The 21174-nt window shown below is 41.8% G+C and overlaps 2 protein-coding genes and 1 long non-coding RNA gene across 4 annotated transcripts; 2 read left to right on the plus strand and 1 right to left on the minus strand.

Annotated features, from left to right (window-relative positions):
- Positions 1-3288: 3288 nt before the first annotated feature.
- On the plus strand, positions 3289-5809 carry LOC4333336 (uncharacterized). 2 transcript variants are annotated; one of them, XR_001544434.3, is made up of 7 exons: positions 3289-3941; positions 4081-4221; positions 4319-4432; positions 4529-4667; positions 5238-5353; positions 5469-5532; positions 5618-5809. XR_001544434.3 is itself a non-coding variant. In XM_015774818.3 (7 exons), exons 1-7 carry the CDS (start codon positions 3489-3491, stop codon positions 5630-5632), a joined length of 1077 nt encoding a protein of 358 aa, XP_015630304.1. In that variant the 5' UTR covers positions 3289-3488; the 3' UTR covers positions 5633-5809. The 2 variants fall into 2 exon arrangements, 1 of the variants encoding a protein (XP_015630304.1); XM_015774818.3 differs by having other exon boundaries at positions 4529-4702.
- Positions 5810-6028: 219 nt separating this feature from the next.
- On the minus strand, positions 6029-20691 carry LOC4333337 (endoribonuclease Dicer homolog 2a-like). The gene is made up of 20 exons (NM_001402183.1): positions 20415-20691; positions 19871-20300; positions 19507-19594; positions 19365-19426; positions 19104-19244; positions 17920-18045; positions 17712-17844; positions 17282-17372; positions 15515-15707; positions 15241-15401; positions 14399-14617; positions 14064-14290; positions 13281-13549; positions 12768-13186; positions 12565-12668; positions 11391-11587; positions 10395-10604; positions 9093-9506; positions 7268-7546; positions 6029-6766 (listed from the first exon to the last, which is right to left on the minus strand). Exons 1-20 carry the CDS (start codon positions 20519-20521, stop codon positions 6404-6406), a joined length of 4233 nt encoding a protein of 1410 aa, NP_001389112.1. The 5' UTR covers positions 20522-20691; the 3' UTR covers positions 6029-6403.
- LOC112938185 (uncharacterized) lies at positions 6496-16391 on the plus strand. Its single transcript, XR_010740305.1, has 2 exons — positions 6496-6843; positions 16061-16391. It is a non-coding gene; the product is annotated as an uncharacterized lncRNA (long non-coding RNA).
- Positions 20692-21174: the final 483 nt, after the last annotated feature.

A 21174-nucleotide genomic window follows, 5' to 3' on the forward strand; every position in this document is an offset into this window, starting at 1 on the left:
GAGTGAGGTAGAAAGGGCGCGACGACGCGCCATCGATGGAGGGCATGCCCGCGCGGTGCGATCGGTGGAGAAGGGAGGAAGTGGGGCACCAGCTAGGAGTGGCCAGTGGCGGCGGTAGGCTGGCGTGGTGCTGCTAGGAAGCCCACCTGACGGTGGTAGGACTATGGAAGTCCAACGCGGCGTGGCGATGCAAGAGGTCGATGCAGGCAGGTCGATGCGGGTGGCACCAGCGGTAGCAGAAGGCTGGCGTGGACGGCGTCGGGAGGTTGGCGCGACAACGACAAAGAAGCCAGCCTGACTGATGGCGTGAAGGTCGACGCACGCGCCAACGGCAAAGAAGCTGGCCTGACTGATGGCATGGAGGTCAACACAGTGATGACAGGGAGTCCAATGATGGTGGTGTGTGCCACAAGGCATGCTGAGACTGACTGACGGGGGGTGTCGGTGCAGCAGTGGCCACGTGCCTACGAAGGATGGCCGGTGGTGAAGGAATGGAGCATAGCTATGGATCGATAGGGGTGAGAGGTAGGTGTAAAATCTAGCTTGGTCTTAACGGCTTGGGAAAAACACAAGGGTTAACGTGCTCAAGTGAATTAATTATACTTCTATCTCTCGATAATTCAACTGAACTGTTGTCTTCCTTGTAAAATCAAACTTAGTTATGCTACTTTCTCCATTTTAAAATATAAAAATCTAGTACCGAATGATATATTTTCTATTACTATGAATATGTATCTATAGAAAATGTTTTATTTAAATTTAGGTTATTATATTTTAAGACGTAGGTGACATCTAAATACCGTTAGTATGGATTTATTGCTTGAAGTTGCCAACGTGTGGTACGTGTGTGCCATATGCTTACGTCCTCGTCTATTTAGGCGAACGGAACAGCCAAAAGAAGCAAATGGAAGCCCAAAATGGAAGGCAGAAGGAAGATTATACAAATCCATTGTGACTTGGGTTTAATTTGTGGGAGCGCCGGAGTAGCCTGTCGATTTCAGTAATGCCGGCCAGGGCCAGTGTGCACTGTGCAGCGATGAAACTCCATCCATGGGCGCGGTCAAATCCGGGGGGAGAGAGAGAGAGGGAATGGGAATGCGTTTACTTGGCCGGGACACGACGTGCAGCCTCGTCCACGTACACGCGAGCAGAGCAGTAAAATCGCCCGCCGCGACAACGAGTGGATCGGAGGGGAGCCAACTGTGAAGTACTAGTACTACTCAAGTGCGGTACACATGTACTACCTGCCAGGCCGCGACTCTCTCCTTTTTTTAAAAAAAAAATTACACAACTACAACAGAGACACTCACAATACACGCGCACTCACCTTTATAAACACATACACGTAAAACCTACCCCTATGAGTATCTTTGAAGACTAGACCATCAAATCCTTAAGATTGACGAAGTCACTACAGACATCTCGCTATCGACAGGTACGTCGCCTACCACTGAAAGCACAACGCCGATAAATCCTAGAAAATTTGCTACCATGGAAAGTTAAACCCAGGACCTATAAGATACTACTGAGTCTCTCGTAACCGTACAGGTTTTTTCGCGCCGCGACTCTCTCCTTCGCGAAAGCCGACGCTTGTATGCATGACACGCGTTTGTGACAGCTTACCCAAGTCTAAGTACGTCTTTCTGCCCTTTTAACTAGTTCAATATTCTCTCAGTTCTTAAAAAAAAAAAGACAAATCCTAGGTTTCCGTGTCCAACGTTTAACTGTTCGTCTTATATGAAATTATTTTATAATTAGTATTTTTATTGTTGTTAGATGATAAAACATGATTAATACTTTATGTGTGACTTGTTTTTTTAATTTTTTTCATATAAGACGGACGGTCAAACGTTGGATATGAAAACCTAAGTTTGTCTTTTTTGGACGGAGGGATTATTGAACAGTTCTCATTTCCATACTTGTTATCGTGCAAAAGAACTTTTCGCACTTCTAATCACTAGTTTAGTATTCAGAAGTTTGGAATAAATTGAATTTAAGCTTATTAATAGATATGAAAATTAGAATTCTTAGACGTATGTACTTTGCTTCTAAGTTACACACAAAATATATCTTAATGTTTTTTATTATATTATATATTGTGGATTTGATTTTTTTGGAATTACTCAATACAAGATTGTCATGTGGAGTCTTAATAACTATTATTGTTTTATTGGCTGTTTTTAAAATACTCCCTCTATTTCAAAATACAAGCATGTCTAATTTGTTTAATAGAAATTAAGGTTTAATACAAAATACTTTGATGCCCCTCATGAATGGTTGGGGTGAGAGGGTATTTAAAGGTAAGCTGGAAAGAAATTTAAATGATAGATGATTGATGGAATAAATAGTAATCCGAACAGTATTAGAATTGTTTATATTTGATAAATTTAAAATGTGATAAGTGTTTATATTTTTGAACAGATGATGTTAGAACCAATATATACATAAAAAAAGTTTCTAGGATATGATTTTAACAAATGATTCATTTTAAGAAGTTTGTTTTTTCTTGGATGAAGGGGTAGTTACCATTTACTAGAGTTTGGATTTTCTTTTTCATGTTCAATATTTACATTACTGATAGTGTGAGATGGAATCTTCATTTATTTTTATGTTGTGTTCGAATGTGTCGGTTCGGAACCTATTTCTCCAACATGAAAAATGAGATAGGTTGTTAGCACATGATTAATTGTATTAAAACAACTTAAATATAATTTTTCAAAACAACTTTCCTAAAAGATGTATAAAAACACATCGTTTAGCTGGAAAGTGTACAGCCAAAAACTTGAGAGCAGAAGTTGAGAAAGGAGACATTTGAACGCAGCCTTGGTCTCCTTGGACAAATGGCCAGATTTACTCAATTTTATTCGATTAACGTGGACGTTTTAGGAAATATAAGCATGGATATTATGCATATAATGATTGGAATCAGTCCGCTGGCTGGCAGGCTGATGTGCTTATCTGCGCTATAAGAGGAGGATGGAGCACAGGTGGAACAGTGACTGGATTCATCTACAGAAAGAAAATTCAAGATTTAACAATCACCAATTTTATTCTAAATAACATTCATTTTATGAGACGGAGAAGAAATAATCCCGCAGATGCACACCTGGGCACCACCGGAATCTCCGTCCCCCGCTCCGCGGCGCTTCAGAAGTCTCGTCCCCACTCCCGTGCCGCACTGGCCCAGCCGCCTGAGACGACGTGAACATGTGGCGCTGAGCCGTCGCCCGAGTTCCACACGCCCACCCCATCCACAATAATATATCCAATCCACCCATCCATCCGATCAAAATACTGGGAGAAAATTGGAGTTGGGACGCGAGATTCTCAGGCGAGCACACGATCTCGCGGCGCGCTCACGTCCACGCCCTCGCATCCACAAGCGCCGCGGTTAAAAAACCACGAGGCACCGTGTGTGTTTGTGTTGCTGTGGTGGTTGCCTTGGCTGCTTTGGAGAGTTGGGAGGAGCAGCGAGAGAGTGGGGGTTGATGGCGGCGATGGCGGCGGCCGTGGCCTCGTCCCCCTCCCCCTCCCCCGCCTCCACCCGCCTCCTCCGCGGCCACCACCCGCCCCCGTCGTGCTCGGCGCCGTCGCTGCTCCGCCTGACCAGGTCGTCGCGGAGGCTACGGCTGCGCGCCGCGGCGGCGGCGGAGGAGGCCGACGTGCTCCCCGGGCCTGGGGCCGAGGGGGAGATGGCGACGGGCGGGAGGCTGGAGGAGCAACCCGAGGGGCCGATCGGGGGCAGCCAGGTCGACATCGGCGGGCTCGCCTTCCAGGGCGACATGGGCGGAGGAGGGTTCGCCGGCGGGAGCGGGGGCGCCGGGGCCGGCGGCGGGGACGGCAACAAGATGCTCGACCGCGGCATCAACACGGCCATCGTGCTCGGCGCCAGCACCTACGCCCTCACCAAGCTCCTCACCGTCGACCACGACTACTGGCATGTACGGGAACCTTCGTCGATTCCCCCCAAATCGTTTTGTTCCATTTTGTCTTCTCTTCTCTGTGCTGTTCTTGATTTGATTCGATTCGAAGCTAACATCGTTCCGGGCGGGCTGTTGTTCATGATTGGATTGGGTGCAGGGATGGACGATCTTTGAGATCTTGCGGTACATGCCCGAGCACAACTGGTCGGCTTACGAGGAGGCCCTCAAGACCAACCCGGTGCTTGCCAAGATGATGATTAGTGGCGTCGTCTACTCCCTCGGCGACTGGATTGCGCAGGTGTGCAAACGCTTTAATTTTCCTCTTATTTAGAGTAATAGCTTTTATGCAGCTGCGCTTGCATATTTGCTGATTCTGTTGCTGTTGATGCTTGCAGTGCTACGAAGGCAAGCCGATCTTCGAGTTCGACCGTGCTCGGATGTTCCGGTCTGGCCTCGTCGGGTTCACGCTTCACGGGTCCCTTTCACATTACTACTACCATTTCTGCGAGGTAAACATCGTGGTCTTCCATGCTCTACTGCCTAAAGCTTTGTGTCATGTTCATATATGGTGAATGATATGAAGCCAACTGTTTTTCTTGGCTCAGGCACTGTTTCCATTCAAGGATTGGTGGGTTGTTCCCGCAAAGGTTGTGTTCGATCAGACGGCCTGGTCTGCGATATGGAACAGTATCTACTTCGTGGTCTTGGGGTTCCTTCGTTTGGAATCACCGGCCACTATTTCCAGTGAGCTCAAATCCACGTTTTGGCCCATGCTTACTGTAAGCACTGATATTTCCTTTGTTATAATAATGCCTTAATTGAGTTCCCATATTCTATATTCTTCTTTTTTTTTTAAGAATTGAAAGTTTATGAAAAAGCTGTAGTTGTGCAGTTGATTTGTTGTCTTCAGTGTTCTTGACAGCAAAACCATTGCCTGTGGTCATGGTTTTTGGTACTATGATCCTTAATTTGTTGAAGGGATTCGATGAATTCATTGCTCTGTATACAAGTAAATTTTTTAGGTTAATATTAACATTTTGTCCTCCAATTATTCTTGCCACATCTATTTTCTCAAAGTTTTAGGTCTAGAAGCCACTATTATTGAATTAAACTAGTATACAATTACAACAAAGCTATGAGAAGTCATTCAAATTTTGAACTTTTTAATGTTCAAATAATTATTCAATTTTCCCTTCTAATAATTCCATCCATAATCTTTCTATAATCACTGAATTATTTCTTAATTTCAAAACGGTTTTTACAGTGTTTTACTGCTAACAGAGACCTTATGCTGGGTTTCAATTATTATTATAGGCCGGCTGGAAGTTGTGGCCTTTTGCACACTTGGTTACATATGGCCTAGTTCCTGTTGAACAAAGACTTCTGTGGGTTGACTGCGTGGAGTTAATCTGGGTTACAATACTGTCAACGTAAGCCCAAACATGTCAATTTCACTTTATTACTACGGCAGCCTGATTAAATCGCGAAAGATAAAAAGAGTTCTTCATTTCTTATAACAAGAGTTCTTCATTTCTTGTTTGGCAGTTACTCCAACGAGAAATCTGAAGCAAGGAACTCCGAGGACGCATCCACATCAAATGCTTCCAATGTATGGAACAGTTTAATTAAAAATTCATTCTGTCAGACATGTTATCGTTCGTTCTAACACCCAAAATTCATTGCCTCTTCTACAGGACAATTCAATATAGCGAACGGTATAGCCAGCCAAGCTGCCCTTTACCTTCATCATTTTGGGCTTGTATATATTGTACAATTTGTAGCTGCAGCTCTGCAGGTGTAACCTTTTTGCAAAGATAAATTAAACATATAAGATGTGTAGCAACTGCCAAAGGCAATCAGAACGAAATTACCTTGCACTGGATCAACTGTTGACGAGATTATGAGCTATGCAATTTTGGTAGCTATTCTTTTGATCTTTGAAACCCCTTTTCAGTGAAATCAACCGTCTTGCATTGAACCTTATATGATCGACAACGCAAGCAAGGAGCAAAACCTATACAATATTTTGGGGTGGTTACAATTTACACAGTATTCTATAGACGCTAGCAAACAAACAGCTTGCTCATCATCAGACAGAACATCTTAAAACAAGTTTTCCCTTGATGCGAACAAAATGCTGTCTGTACATTTTTTCGTTTTTGCTGGCATGCTTTCTGTACAATCTGATGCTATGAGTAATATACAACTAATGCTACTATTTCGAGGAAAAAAAAAACTACTGCATGGCATGGGCAGGTGTGCTATGCCCGTATTTGTAATTTACAAAATTGCGATACTTGTAAGTTTGAAGCATGAAAACCTACCAGAATTCATGAGGCCGTTCACACGCATCGTTTGCGAGCACACAAAAAGGAGCATTTCCAAATTACATGTATGAATCCAACCAAAACTTTTCTATTGTGCGCAACTATCTATATCAATTGTTAGCTACTGTTGCACGCTTAAATAGTTAAGTATCACTATACTGCAGCAGCCTCTGTATCTTTGTGACCAGCAATCAGATCTTTAAGCACAGCCTTTGATGCCAACTTTTTCGCCACCAACTTGCAGGGACCTGATTTTGTTGCGGAGTATGTAGTCTCTCCAGCCTTCACCCGAGCAATGACCGATGAGACTCCATCAACATGGTTTTTTTCGTAGGTTATTTTGAATGATCTACGATCACAAAATTCTTGCAGCCCTTTCACCGGGTCAGGCTCGATGGTTTCGGGGGTGGCAAGAGGTTCCAATAGCCGCTTCATGCTTCTCCAAACAACCTCCTTGTCACACTTGCTGTCGAGATAAATGGCACCAGCTATTGATTCAATCACATCCCCGAGAACCTGTTTGTTTGCAAGTAAAGCAATAGATCCAGCTTAAGCTATTCGATGGAAAATATTACAGAAGTGCACAAAAATAGGTTAGTCCAAACATATAATTCTCCTATTCCAGTTTACAGTCAGACTAAAGACATTTTGTGGTCGTCATGCTGTGATGCACTATGCATCGGAACCTAGTTAAGACTATCTTTAGTTCTTTTTATAAATTCTCTAGCAACTCTTTAATCCAAACTAGAAATAATGGATCTGATGCCTGGTTAAATTTTGATGTCATCACTATATGGCATAGACTATAATGTATCCGAGGTAATGGTAGACCTAGGAATACTGAGTAATGACTAATAAGATTTAAAATAAAAGACAAACAAATTAACTGATCAAATTTTACCATACCAGCTAGGTGCATTTTCTTTTGCAGAAAAGGAGAAACAAACTCTGCTATCAGACTTTCAGAATATATGCAATATAGCCACCTACACCAATTACACCGTAGAGAATACACACCTTTGGTAGACCAATGCCCGCTTCCCAGCCATAAGATGGACCTGTAAATGACTGCCCAAATTCCTCAAGGTAGTAGCTCATCTTCCTATGCAGTTCTGATGATGAGTGAAGGATATGCTTGTTTAATCCTGATTTAACAGCTGCATGCGCGTAACAATTGTTGTTCACAGAGGCAGATCTAAGATCTGTCAACAATTCTGGAGTACAGTCAGGGTATTTGCTGTAGTAATATTCAGTGAAAAGATGATCCAAAATAGCATCTCCAAGAAACTCGAGCCTCTGCAAGGGACACAAACTTGTCATTCAACTCAAAAAAGATCCCAAACTAACAACAGCTACTTGAGAAGTTTGATTCAGATAAAAAAGAAGCTAGACAAAAAGGCAAAGGCCTCATCAAAAATCCTAAGCCTTCAGAGCTTCAAGCCGATGCATGAGGCCATCAACGGTCACCGCAGTATGACGAAGGTTCTCCAAAGCAGCAGCGCACCCATGGAGGATGTGACGTGTAAACGCCACCACCACTCGGCGTAAGCTGAAGCAAGGTTTTCACCTGGAGATCAGTATGGGCTAGGTGGAACTACACCATAACGGCGCCTCCAAGGAGGGGAACAGTGCCCAAAGGTGACGCTGTCATTCAACCAGCCAATGGCTCGACAAGGTTTTCACCAGTTGATTCTCCATCCAGCCCACACAACCAATCCGCAGCACAACGGCAGTCGCCGGATCACCACACCATCCCTCTAGCAACCATGCCCATGCCATAGCCCGACAGCTCAGGCATGCTCATAGGACTACCCTGTTTCCGGCCACTCCATCGACATCTCCTGATGATAGCCACAACTTCCACCCTCCAATCAAAGCTCCCCATGACCAAAACTACAGTCTCCAGCCATAGAAGGGGAGGAGCTCCAAGAAGAGGAAGATGCTTGGCCGGCAAAAACGGAAGACACGCCGTCACCACTACCCAGCTGCTTCTTGATCATCGCAGATGCCCAGCTTTGGTCGTTGTCGTACCTCGCACCTCCACCCTGTTGCCACCATCCATGCACCACAAGGAGCTCCAAAACGTCCAAGCGGTTGGGAGGAGTCCTCTCGCTGCTCGGATGCTAGCACGCCCCGTGGCTCGGATCCCTACCCCTAGCGAGGACGCACCAGATCCAGTCGCTCACCACGGCAGGGCTGCGGTCGCCGTTGATGCCAACTTGAATAGCCAGGAACACAGCCTCAACCACCGCCCACGCGGCCCACTTTTGCGACTAGGACGACCGCCAAACGCCCATGCAGCCGCTCCGCCGACTGCACTCGAGCAATCACCACAGCGTTCCGGCGGATCCAACCCAGAAGCCCCGCATCCTGCCTAACCGGTGCCAGCCACTGTTGCAGCCTCTCCTAGCGCTGCCGGCTTTGGCTACCATCCAAAGCCGTCCCACCGCTGCCGTAGCAACCAACGTCACGCTTAGATCTAGCTGCCATCCATCGTCCGTGCGAGAGCCCAAGGAAAGGAGGCCCGCCGCCACACGGTTTCCGGCAGCCAGCTCCAGCGGCGGCAAGGGGTGGGAAGGAAGGAGGTGGGGTAGGGCCGGCGGCTGGAAGCGCCGCCCGAGTCGCTGAAGGAGCGAGGCTAGTCCTTCAGTTTTCAGGTTTCAGATAATTCTACAGCAAGTTAAACTCAAAAGGAAATGAAACATATAGAGGATTGCTAACATAGAAAAAAAATGTTGTTGCAATACTGTTTAATCATTTGCACTTTGTTGAGTAAAGATCAAAAGGCATAATAAAGCCGTGACACATACTAAATAGAGATGATAGATGCTTTTATATCAACCTGATAGCATGAAGTAGGGCCAGAAGTCTGATATGAGCCATGTGTCAATGCTTCGAGCAATAATAAAGAATCATTGAACTTGTAACCAAGCATTCCCTCTAAGCTCCTCACATTAATGAACTCTTCAGCTTTCATTGAAATTTTCCTTTCAACTGGAATTTCAGTGTGAAATTCTATATTCATCCCTAATGATTTCATCAAAAGAAATGCTGCCTTTTCCCCAGCAGTACTGAGGTAAGCCCCAATTAAGGCCTCAACTGAATCCGCAATCCTCTTACTTTTAATAGACATTTTCCTTTGGCTGTACATACCATTGGGTGCCAGAAAGGAAATTTTTTTGTTATCACGCTCATCATAGTCCAAGCAAGGGATGATCCAATCTCTTGGATTAAACTCCTCAGCATGAATGTAACCCTGCCAACCAAACATAAAGGGCAAGAGTATCATCTAGTACCAGTGATAAAAGACAGATAAGTCTTCTTTGAAACATGAAAAGGTGAATAGAAATATTTTCTGGTACTTGAAAAATAACACAATTCATTTTGTGATGAACAAATTTGTATGCAAAGCATTATTTTATTTCATGACATAGCCCTAGCCACATAGCACCAGAAACAAAAATTAGACCTTTAAAATTGATTGGCTGAAAGGATTACAAGTCGGTTGAGCGGATTAAAGAAAGCTATTTACTATCTCACTGCACACGCCGAAGATAGAATCCGTTTCAAGGATAGGCAGATGCTACCATTCTTCCCGCCATTCTTGCTTGCCAGGCAAAGTACCGCTGCTTCAACGGTCATGAAAGCAGACCACGTCAAGCCAACCTCAGATCTGACTACAGGTGCCATGTGACCTGAGGGCTAGGTGTTGGCCCAACAAGGAGTAATATGGTCTGAGCCACAGCCTTGTATTAACTTAGGGTCAGCACCACAAGGTTTTGGTCACCTACAATAGTCTATATTGGCAACTTGGCAAACAATTCAATGCAACAATAGAGTTCCCATTTTCCTAAAAAGGAAATATGTGGAACATTGCCTAATTGTGATATAGCAGTTGCACAAAAGAATTGAAATAGGCTGACATGGTATGAAAGATACTGGGAGATGTAGGACTATTAATATTGCATAAAATTAGCAAGGATGTGCATGTAATCAGTTCTGTAGTGTGTAGGTGTGTGTTTCTAAGGTCCTTTTACCCTTCTTTAACGCAATGATATGCAGCTGTCCTGCGTGTTCGATAAAAAAAATTTCTACATGCCTAGCTCAATAAGAAAAATACAGTTAGCAACAGGATCTAGAGTACCACAAGATTACTGCTGCAGGCCAGCTGGCACAGAGCTGCATTGGAGATCAAGTTTTTCTTCATTTTTGTTAATATGCCTTCATGTTGAAGCCTGTATTCACTAAAAAGGTGCCGAGTTGTAACATATTTGAGGAAAGAATCCCCAAGTGTTTCTAATGATTCCTGTGAAAATTCTTCTTGGCATTTCTTTGTTGTTAATGCTTCCAGGATCTGCAACTCATGAAAAAAATGCAGAGAAATACACATGTAAGAAATATGCATAGGGGAAGTAATTTATTCAGGTAACAGGTAAGAAAATTCAGATTGACATGTACATTGTTAACAGTGGGGCATCCAAAATATTAATTAGAACCATAAAATACTCCACGGATTCAAATATTCTTATATCTTATTTTTACAATATAGGACCATCAATCCATACATGGTTCTATAGAGTACAACACACCATCAAGCACCTCCATTGGAGTGTTAATGAATAATGCAGACAGCTTTTTGTATGTGCTTATATAGTTACATTACGCATTAATTGAAGGTATTTATATGCATAAGAAGTTATTAAGTACCACTGCCTCATCAATTGCTACAAAAATAACCAACTTCTACATGGCAACAAAAGGAATTATTTCTTTGCTAAGTGTCCCCGAAATATCTTGCATTATACATGACTTAAGACCTGTCATGTTTGCAAGTAGAAGGAACCAAAACTTATGTTTGCCTCATTAATAGATAGTCACTTCGAAGTGCTGGACATATTCTTACTAAGGCACTGTTGCTGCATTAAACAACTAAAAAAATCAGAACCTTTAGTTTTCACTGTCAAATGTCATCACTCTTCCTACAACACCTACTGGTGTGCCCAAGAATGCACTTATATCCATTTTTATTTTAAATTCTTCAAAAAATAAGGGAAATATGAGTTTTCTTATATGACGACATCTAGTTGATCTAGGTACTTCAATAATTCATAAATAGGAAACTATTGATGAGAAAATCAACCTTCAAAACCGGTACGTCAAACTGCTGCACTGTTGGGCCTAATTGGACCTTTAATTTCACAGAAAGAAGCATGCACTGGATGCGGAACATTATGGAAGGAACATATGAGAAGATGTGCAAATTATTGGCGGACACTGGTGACATGATAATTCTGCAGAGTTCAGGTGGCAACTCAACACTATATCTATCACCAGGTTCTGAAACAAGGAAAAAAGATGACCAAATCAGTGATTTATGCATATGTAGCTCTGTAAAGATAGTACAGGCAGTACATTAGTTGGACCATTGTCTAAGAGTTCAGCTATAACCCACTGTAACATGCCTCATTGATAGCGATGCAAAATACACATGTATGATCAAGCCCAGCAATATGTGTGGGATTTAACTGTCCGATTGAACATGAACTCAGGGTATGTCAAATGTAATCTTCCAAGTCCCAAATACCTCACTGCCTAATTTTATAGAAGCTAAGCTACAAGCAACCCATCATTCTGTGCTAATATACTACAATTTTGATAGTAATATGAAAAGTACATTTACTGCTCCTGAAAACGAATATAGTGTCTGGCCAAATAAAGAAGGATTAAGGAAAAGATGATAGAGAAGCAAAATATATTTAAAAAAGGCATAGTACTCCAAAAGGTTATTAAACTAGAAAAAGGAAAATTTAATAGTAGCAAAAAATATGTCTACAATTAAAACAATCTGCAGTGCCAATATTTATATCAAAAGAGCTTATTGGTATGATGTACACTCTCATAGTAAGTACTCACAGTAGAATGAAATCTAAATTTCATAAAAGTAGCGCTAAAACATATACCATATTCAGCTGAGGATATTAAATTTGGAAAACTTTACATTCAAATATTGGAAAATTTTAAATTCAATGTCAAGCAAGAGTTTACATTTTGGGCTACATATTTAAGAATTCAATTAGATGTACAGAAAGTTCAGAAGGGTCTGTAACTCGTAGAAACTAAAACACCTAAAAATTTTGTCATCAACAAATATTAAAATTCATTATCTAATCATGTTTATAAATGTTCTGCATAATTTCCAACTTAGTAACTTCGAGGGTTTTATTACAGATAATTGAGTCAACACATGTAGTCAAAACGGAGGATAGCTGGAGAAAACATTATGTAATATTACTGCAACCAGAGAAAAAAAAAACCTTTTTCTTTTTTAGAGTAGCAGTTGTGGAGGAAGTTCCGCACTTTCACATGTTTACTGCCAGCCAAGAGCGGCTGATTTTCAAAAGTCAAAGTAAGACCATGCCTGAGAAACACAGGAAACAAGTAGATGTGTGCGTTCATAGCTTACAGGAGCATGTATGATACATAAACATGAAGTAATACCGAAAGGGAAAACATATACCTAGTCTTAAAATAATCTTTGTAGGTAACAACAGTCCCATCATGTTGAGGCAAACAGGAATTTGCATCTAAGTCAAGAAACCCACTAATAACATAAAAGATGTTATTATGAGGGGTACACACAATGGAATTTTTAAGGATGCACCTGCAGAAAGGACCATCTTTTGTCTGCAGTAAATCAATATCTTTACAAGAATGGCAATGTGTCATATGTTTGTTGTTAGCTTCATATATTGGTGAGGATGAGAACTTCATACTGCACCAATCAATTCTGCCAGAAACTAAAGGCAGAAGTAGATAGACTACTCCAATAGGCACTTGCATCTCATGGAAGTATTTAATACCATTGCTAACCTCCAAATGGTCATCACCAATAAGAAACGAAAGAATAGTTGTCTGAAATCTTCTAGCAATAATTACCTGGACAAACAAAAGTTATATATTCTCAATGAAATGGTCTAAACAACAATAGCCTAGTTATCAAAGAATTAGAGAACATAAATTGACAATTTACCTGTTCTTGATTGAGATGGATGATGCCAACATATTTCATGGTAACACTAGCATTGTCTTGCCCACCTGGCAATTTAAATGAGCTAGAAGTAAAGTCAGATCCCAAATCACACTTCAAAGCTAACAGTATGTCAGTTGGAGAAGCTGTTTTGGGACATCCTTCCAATGAGATCTTATAGCAATAATATATGCCAAGACGAGAAAAGGAGCGCCAATTATCCACAAATTCTTCTGGAAAGTAAGAAGGCTGCTCAATTTTGTTCTCAACAACTATATGAGAAACATTAAGGCAACATTAGTGCAAAGCCCCAATATATATCACACTTAAAAGCCAACTTCAAAAATTACGACAGATCTTTTACTTTCAAGATTAGTGAAGATATCAAATTTAGCAAACAAAATAGGTAAATTTGAACAAACTACGTTCGTTTTGGGACAGGCATCATGACATGTATGTATCCACTAGACCAGTAAATTATCAAGTCCATGAAAACTATCAAGTATAAATCAGTAATGCACGAAACACATTTCCTATTGTACCTTCAGATATAACCTTACCCACCATGCATCAAGTTTTCCTTAAAACACATGGTAAATAATTACTTGCAAAGTGTAAATTGAGTTTAAAATTTTGATAGCACGTGTAAAATACTTTTACTTATGTGTTACTGCATTATCATAACTCGCACAATAAACTGCTCCCTGAATAATCAATTGGAATAAAATATATAAATTGCAACAACTGGAACAAATTGAATTAAACTGCTTAGCTGAATAACCATACCGATGTCAGGTTCTTCATCACATGGAACATCTAATTCTGGTAAAAGAGAATCTGTGAGTGCACCAATGGCATGTAGTTCTTGGCAGGCCTTAAGACAAACTGTCTCCTTGAGAATAGAACCTTCTCCTTCTACATTAACTGTCTGCACAGGACTGCTCTTAGGAAGATGCAGAGTGCATGTGCCAGATGCCTTGTCTATATCGAATCTTGGTAGAGGATTAAAATATCTAGCAAGTCAAAATTTGACCCCCATCATAAACTTGAAGCAATTGTGGCAGATAATTCTGCGCAATATAAAGTAAACGAAACTATTAAGTGTGAAACAGAAAACTAACTCATCCGATGGAAGCTTTGAGCAGAAAAAATGAATTAATGGAACGCTGGAGTTTAGTGTCACAATTGCTCTAGTTGACTCGACACGGTAATAGGTATCCTCGCACAAGGTGTTCTCAAGTGGTTGACAAGAAATTGATCCCAATCTCAGAGATTCCTCCCGCATTATTTGCCCACTTGCGAGAAACTTCTCTGCATTAGTTTGAGCTTCCACATCCCCCCTGATGCAGAAACGTGTATAATGCACAGTAATAAAATGCAAAATAGGTCAAGTAACGATGACAACAAAAGGAGGTTATCGTGTCATCTAAAATCAGAAAGATGACGGATAAATCCACAGCAAGTGCCTACAATAGTCATAGGATCTGACCAGGTCCACCATCCAAGAGAATTTTGGCAGTTCCATACTAAAAATTCAAACAATTATTTCAGTTGAAACTTATTACCAGGATGATACACCAGTTACCTCTGGTTCTGGAAAATACCATCAGGAACCATAAGTCAATTTTATAATAAAAAAAAGCTTTATAAACTGCTATTACTCCCTAGTATAATCCAGCTTGGATTTAAGAGTCAACGTTAATATTTAGTGCCACTATGGATGATTTGATTCACTACAAAAACCAACTGATGAAATGGGAAAAGCAATCACTAATATAGGTAACCACTAACAATTTCCTGGCACTAACCAGGGATTCTTTTTTTTATCCAGTGCATGCAACTCTTTTGATGAAATGTGAAAACAGTGAACAGAGTCCATGGAAGACACAAACAATTCACTAAAGATGGAACAGTTAACAAATTTGCACAGAGAACAAACAAAGCAACAAAATTGAAAACGTGCCTTCCGACAAGTAAAAGATAGTCAGAGTTTTCCATCCTAGCTCGACCACGGGACTGTATAAAGCTGCATACTGTTGCTGATGGATCAAAGCGAATTACCAAGTTACAACTTGGCACATCTAAACCCTCCTCCAAAATTTGTGTGGCAATAATTATATGTACCTGCATAACCATCATTCTCTCATCAGAGAACTATCATACTATGACTTAACAGAATGCCTATAGCATACTTAACAGAATGCCTATAGCATAAAATACAAGTACCAATATCGAACCTTTCCTTTTCGAAAAGATTCAACAATTTCTGTATGATTTTTCCTGCTCTGAGATAGCAAACCAGGACGGCTTCCTGCCATGTGCTTAACATTCCACCCAGACATTTGATGAATAGATGAAAGTAGGTGCTCTAATACTATGCTTGTGATAACTCTCTCAACAAACACAATGCATCTTAAGTCTTGCATATGCCTGAGAGAGAGAGAGAGAGAGAGAGAGAGAGAGAGAAAGAGAGGTGTTACTTATTGAATGATCAAAAGAACAAAAAGTTTTAGTACAAGAAAGTAGAAGCATAAGCATCTCTTACAATCACCAAGTTACTTATTGAATGTCGTTTTGCCCGCGCGGTTTGGTCTTTAATCCAGTTTGCTTCGAATATTAGTTTACCTAATAGTACAACTCATATGTTTGGGCATTGGATAAGAAGACAACCACACAATTTGAGATCTTTGGTCTTATTAGGGGCAACTACCACTATTTGGTCTATTTGGCTTTGCAGAAATGATGTGGTTTTTGAAAGGAAAAACATATCTTCCCCTTTGCAGGTTATCTTTTTTATTACACATTGGCTCTGCTCATGGGCTATCCTTCAGAAGGTCAATTTGCGGGGTACTATCATTGCGGCTTGTCAACACTTGGAGCTAGTGGCCATGGAGTTTTCTACCCCGGCGCATGGGTGGCGTTCTAGGCTACGGTTAGAGGGCTCCTGAAGTTCTTTTTGTCCCTGCTATTTTGGATGATGAGTTTATCTTTTGTTTCTTTCTTGTTGGCTGTGTGCACTCTTTGGGTGCAGAAGCCAGAGGTGCTCTCAGAATAATTGTATCACTTGATAGAATTTACTGAGATTAATAAAGCTTCCATTATCTAAAAAAAAAACTTTAGAACACATTTTTCACACTGGCTGGTATGTGATTATCTATTCCATGGAACTTACTTACACTTCAATATCCATCTAAGAACTAACCTATAAAAGCCAGTAATAGGGAATGGAAGTAGAAGGTGAAATTCAAGAAAAAACTGTATGCAGCAGGAAAATAATAGTGGTACTGGAATGTATCATTTCTGTACTACTTATATGAGTTGGTGGTGATGGGTTGTGCTCTACACCCCCAATCCTTCAATCAACCTTTGGTGAAACAATCAGCATAGACGTGTGTCATTTTACTCATTTGTACTTCTATTGAACCAATATATAGATGATTTAATTATGTTCATATGTATGTGGTTGTCAGTTGATCCAAGTTAAATATTTTAAATGTGGGGATTTTTTTTTGGCATTTGAGTAAGCCAACTTATGCGTGTTTATCTGAGATTTGTTACAAGAGATGGGCAAATATGCTAGTTCTCCCAGAAAAAATAAACTTTTTTTTCTTGGGAACTCTTCTTTATTTTTTTATTCAGATTTTCAAATGTAATCCATGGGGCATGTACAAAAGGCACATGCATATTGTAGAAGCTAATGGCTCTTTCTCTGTACTGGTCATCCATGATTTTTCCTATTTTCTGATTATGTAAAACCATGCATATCACTTGATATTAACTCACAGCAGACAAAATTCAAAAGTTGATTAAAAAAGAATGAAAGAATACACCACTATCGTCCACCCTATACAGAACCTTTGGTACCATTTAGTCGATGCAGTCTCAAAGGGAGAGAATGAGAAATATTACCAATACTACTATAAGAATAGCCAAATGAATGCAATCTCAAAGGATGTGGCTGTGAAATATTATCAAAAGAAAATATCAGAAGAGTATTTTAGCACCTGTACTGCAGAAGAGTTCGAATAAGGCAATGAACTTTGGGTGTCAATATCCCATCTTGAGAATCAGCTGGAAATTTTTCACCAATATGACCTGAAAAAAAAAAGCAAAGAATGAAATAAACATGGTATGACCTATAAATTGGAATTTCGGCAAGTGGATGCCATCTATGGTTTAATATTCAGTTAGTATCGCATGTATCATAAGTGAAATTATGTTAAAAATATCATAGTATTCATAAGTGAAATTATAAACATTTTTCTAGTATCCAGATAGCAATTCATGCAGACAACAGACTAGACAACATTTTATTTGGTAATTGAGAATTCCAGAAAGCAAATGCTGTCATGCAGGTAACCAAGAAAAGAACATAAAAAGCGCAACATGCTAGAGAAGGTATGTTTGTAAAAGCCAGAGCTGTGTAGTATGTACCATTCTTCAAGAAACATGAAAGTTCTCTATGTACTTCTTCGCTGTAGTTTCTAATGAAGCCCTCAACATTTTTATCCAATGTTTCACCCCAGAAGGATAGGCTGTTTTCCTCGTATGATTGTACCTCAGCAGCCTGAAAATACAATGTTAAAGATAAATTGGGATTCCAGAAAGTACTATAAATGTGCAGTGAAATCTTTATTCATACCTTTGCTGCCAGCCATACTCCTAGATTATATAAACAATATACAAATGTATGATGCAATTTTGATATCCTTTGCTTAGCGTTTTCCAGAGATGAACCATGTAGTTTTCTGTCCAGAGCTTCTATATGCTAAGAGAATGAAACAAAATTGCATTGGTATCTGGTAACATATATACACAGGATTTGTTAAAAGAAGTTACTTAAAGCATTACAAAAAGAATGTCAATGCATCTCAATAAAAAAAAACCTCCTGCTTAAAATATTGAATGTCATATTCAGCCCAAGCACAAGAAGCCATGAATAACAGGTCCATGGCATGCAATACTAAAGGTCTGGCACATGCTCTAACTAAAAAAAGAAGTCTAACAACAGGCTTAACAGTCTCTGAGACTGATAAATCATCACTAAAAACTGTCTTTTTGACCTAAACCGCATTTTAGAATTCACATACTTCTGTAGAACACTGGCTGTGCTACTGTAATAAACCCTAACTTTTTTATTCTTCATTTATATTCTGAAAGATGCCATTGATAGGTCCCACGTTTTGGCATGCAGGGGATATCATTTGGCTATCTGGGCCTGTTTGGCAGAGCTTCAGAGCATCCTGGCTATAAAATTGTTAGAGGTCAAGCTAGCGGTAGACTGGGGTGTTGGTGCGCCATCCTGTTTACATTTCAGCATAGACCAATTTATTTTAGCCTAAGAACTCCATATTTACAAAAATACAAGAGTTGGAGCTCAATCCAGCTCAGCATATTATGCTTCAAAATTCTTGAAGCTGGAACCTAAAAGTAGGTAGACAGGAGTGTTTAGGTGAGTCATCTTCTTTACATTTTGGACTAAAAGTAGGTACTTAAACCACTTTGTTTTAGCCTACAAAACTATATTCTGCAACAACATAGGAGTTGGGAGCTCTCCAGAATAGACCCTTACTAGGCTTCCTCTCATTTCACATTTATTCTAAGTTTCTAACACTTCTCCCCAACTCAATCTCTGTTCCCTTCTGTAGGCATGCCGAAAGTGCCAACCTCTCCCTTGTATCTTACCCCAAATTGGCCGCCATGCCTAGTCTTACCACTCAACTTCATGCAGTACAGTAAGCAACTTGTCGGCAAGCAACATGTAACTGAACAATAGAAAGCACTGTTTACCAAAAGGGCAAACAAAATGTAGAAGAATGATAGTACCTTTTTATTCAATCTATTCAAACAACTGAGAATATTGGCATGCAGCTCAGATGAAATGTTGGAATCGTCAAAGTCCACTATTTTTGTAGAAGCAAATGGTATGTACTCCGACAAAGCTGATTCACTATCAACAGTGTACACCTTGAACAACAAATGCATCAATGCTTATTTCCCAAAGACACATACAGGTAACTAAATTAGGAAGAATGATTATCGTAACTGCAGGGATCACGTAATTAACTGAAAATTACATGGCCTGACCTTGGAATTCATGAGATTCTCAATCTCAGAAATTTGCTTTGAATAATTGTGCGGATTCAAATCTATAGAAGGAACAGTGTGACAGATTAGATGATCAGAGAGCCTGTGCATAAAACATAAGGGATGATCGTTTCGCCCTTACCTTTTGAATAAATGAGCGAAGCAGACATCCCAAATATCCTTGGCAGAGGGTCTGACGCACTAGAATTCAACTGGGGGTGATAAAATTCCTGCAAGCGTCGAATGATTTGTCTAAATTGGTGATACAGATCAGCAGGGGAAGGGAGACATCAAAGATTCTGACTGAAATAGTAAATGTGGCAAAACCAACGCTGCATGTTCCAATTATATTGGCACTAGTATGTAAGTTAGAGCATAGGTGTTCCTATGTTGATGAGACGAAAATGGAAAATGAGAGCTACTCCACTACTAACCCCACCCGATCAATAAATGTGAAGGGAAAATACGAAAGGGCGCAATACGGCGGCGGGTGTAAACTTTTGTACCTTGAAAATGCAGGCGTACGGCGTATTGCCCCTGGCGTGGTGACACTCGTCGAAGATGAGCAGCGCGATGTCCTGGAGGCGGAAGAAGCTGTGGCGGAGGTTGTCGAGCAGGATCTGCGGCGTCATGACGAGCACCTCGCCGTCCTCCAGTTGGGATCGCCAGGTGGCGGCGTCCCAGAAGTCGACCCCCATCTCGCCGCAGAACTGCTTGACGACGAGGTCGGTGTGCTGCTCGACGACGCGCGCCTGCTGGCCCACGAGGACGACGGTGGGGACGAGGAAGACGGCGAAGCGGCGCGAGTCCGGCCTCCGCACGCGGTGCGCGTACGCCCGGAGCAGCATCACCGCGATGAGCGTCTTCCCGCTCCCGGTCTCCAGGAACGCCAGGGTGTTCCCCCGCACCGCCCGCTCCAGCGCCTCCAGCTGGTACCTGCACGCCACGCGCAATCACAAACCCCCACCACCACCATTAGCATCCAAAGGGGAGGGGAGGACGGCGAATCGCGATCCGTCAGGCGCGCACTGGACACCCCCCGGGCCTCACCATCTGGCCATTGTCTTCGGGTCGGGCGGCGGCGGAGGCCGGAGCGGTTCCACCGCCTTGGCGCCCCCATCTCCTCGACCTCCGGCGGCGGTGAGGGGGCCACCCATGGCGACGGCGGCGGCGGCGGAGGAGGAGGAGGGGTTTGGGGGAGGAATCGGGGGAGGCGGCGGGATGGGGGTGGGAGAGTGAGGTGGCGCCGACGCTTGGGCCGCCTCCGCCTCCGCCTCCTTCGGTGCACGCACGAATCCGAACCGAATTCCTACGAGTCGCGCGCGCGTGTGTTGGGCTCGAACAATGACGAGAGATAAATGATCTTATGGGGGGGAAGCGGGAGGAGGAGGGATGGGACCAATTGGTAGTGGGAGGCTTCGGGGCGAAGGATTCGCCCCCGCCGGTTCGTTCGAGTGCGCCTTTTGAGTTGACGAGGACCCGAGGAGAGGCGACCGGGACCGCGGGGGAATGGGCGCGGCCGTTTGGCGTCAGATGGAGGGGAGGGAATCACAGGTGGGGTACTGGGGGTATGTGGAAGGTCGGGGGGCGGTGACGTCCTTTTGGGTTTTGGCTTTTGCAATGGATTAAATATTTTTTAGATGTCATGTCACATGTCACATCGGATATTTGATACGAATTAAAATAATTAAACGTAGACTATTGATAAAACACATTTTATAACTCTGGATTAATTCGCGAGATGAATCTTTTGAATCTAATTAATCATTGATTAGCCTATGTGATGCTATAGTAACAATGTGCTAATTGT

Source organism: Oryza sativa, chromosome 3 (assembly GCF_034140825.1).
Source record: "Oryza sativa Japonica Group chromosome 3, ASM3414082v1".
In the NCBI taxonomy this organism is placed as follows: domain Eukaryota; kingdom Viridiplantae; phylum Streptophyta; class Magnoliopsida; order Poales; family Poaceae; genus Oryza; species Oryza sativa.

Bases quoted from the DNA above. Each gene is read 5' to 3' on its own strand.
- LOC4333337 (NM_001402183.1), bottom strand. From the start codon at position 20,521: ATGGGTGGCCCCCTCACCGCCGCCGGAGGTCGAGGAGATGGGGGCGCC. The intron at 17,373-17,711 runs GTACATACTACA...TTTTTTTTTCAG, and splicing joins TTCATGTTTCTTGAAGAATG to GTCATATTGGTGAAAAATTT. The intron at 7,547-9,092 runs GTTGATATAAAA...TGTCCCTTGCAG, and splicing joins GCCCTACTTCATGCTATCAG to AGGCTCGAGTTTCTTGGAGA.
- LOC4333336 (XM_015774818.3), top strand. From the start codon at position 3,489: ATGGCGGCGATGGCGGCGGCCGTGGCCTCGTCCCCCTCCCCCTCCCCC. The intron at 3,942-4,080 runs GTACGGGAACCT...GATTGGGTGCAG, and splicing joins TCGACCACGACTACTGGCAT to GGATGGACGATCTTTGAGAT. The intron at 4,703-5,237 runs GTAAGCACTGAT...TTATTATTATAG, and splicing joins CGTTTTGGCCCATGCTTACT to GCCGGCTGGAAGTTGTGGCC.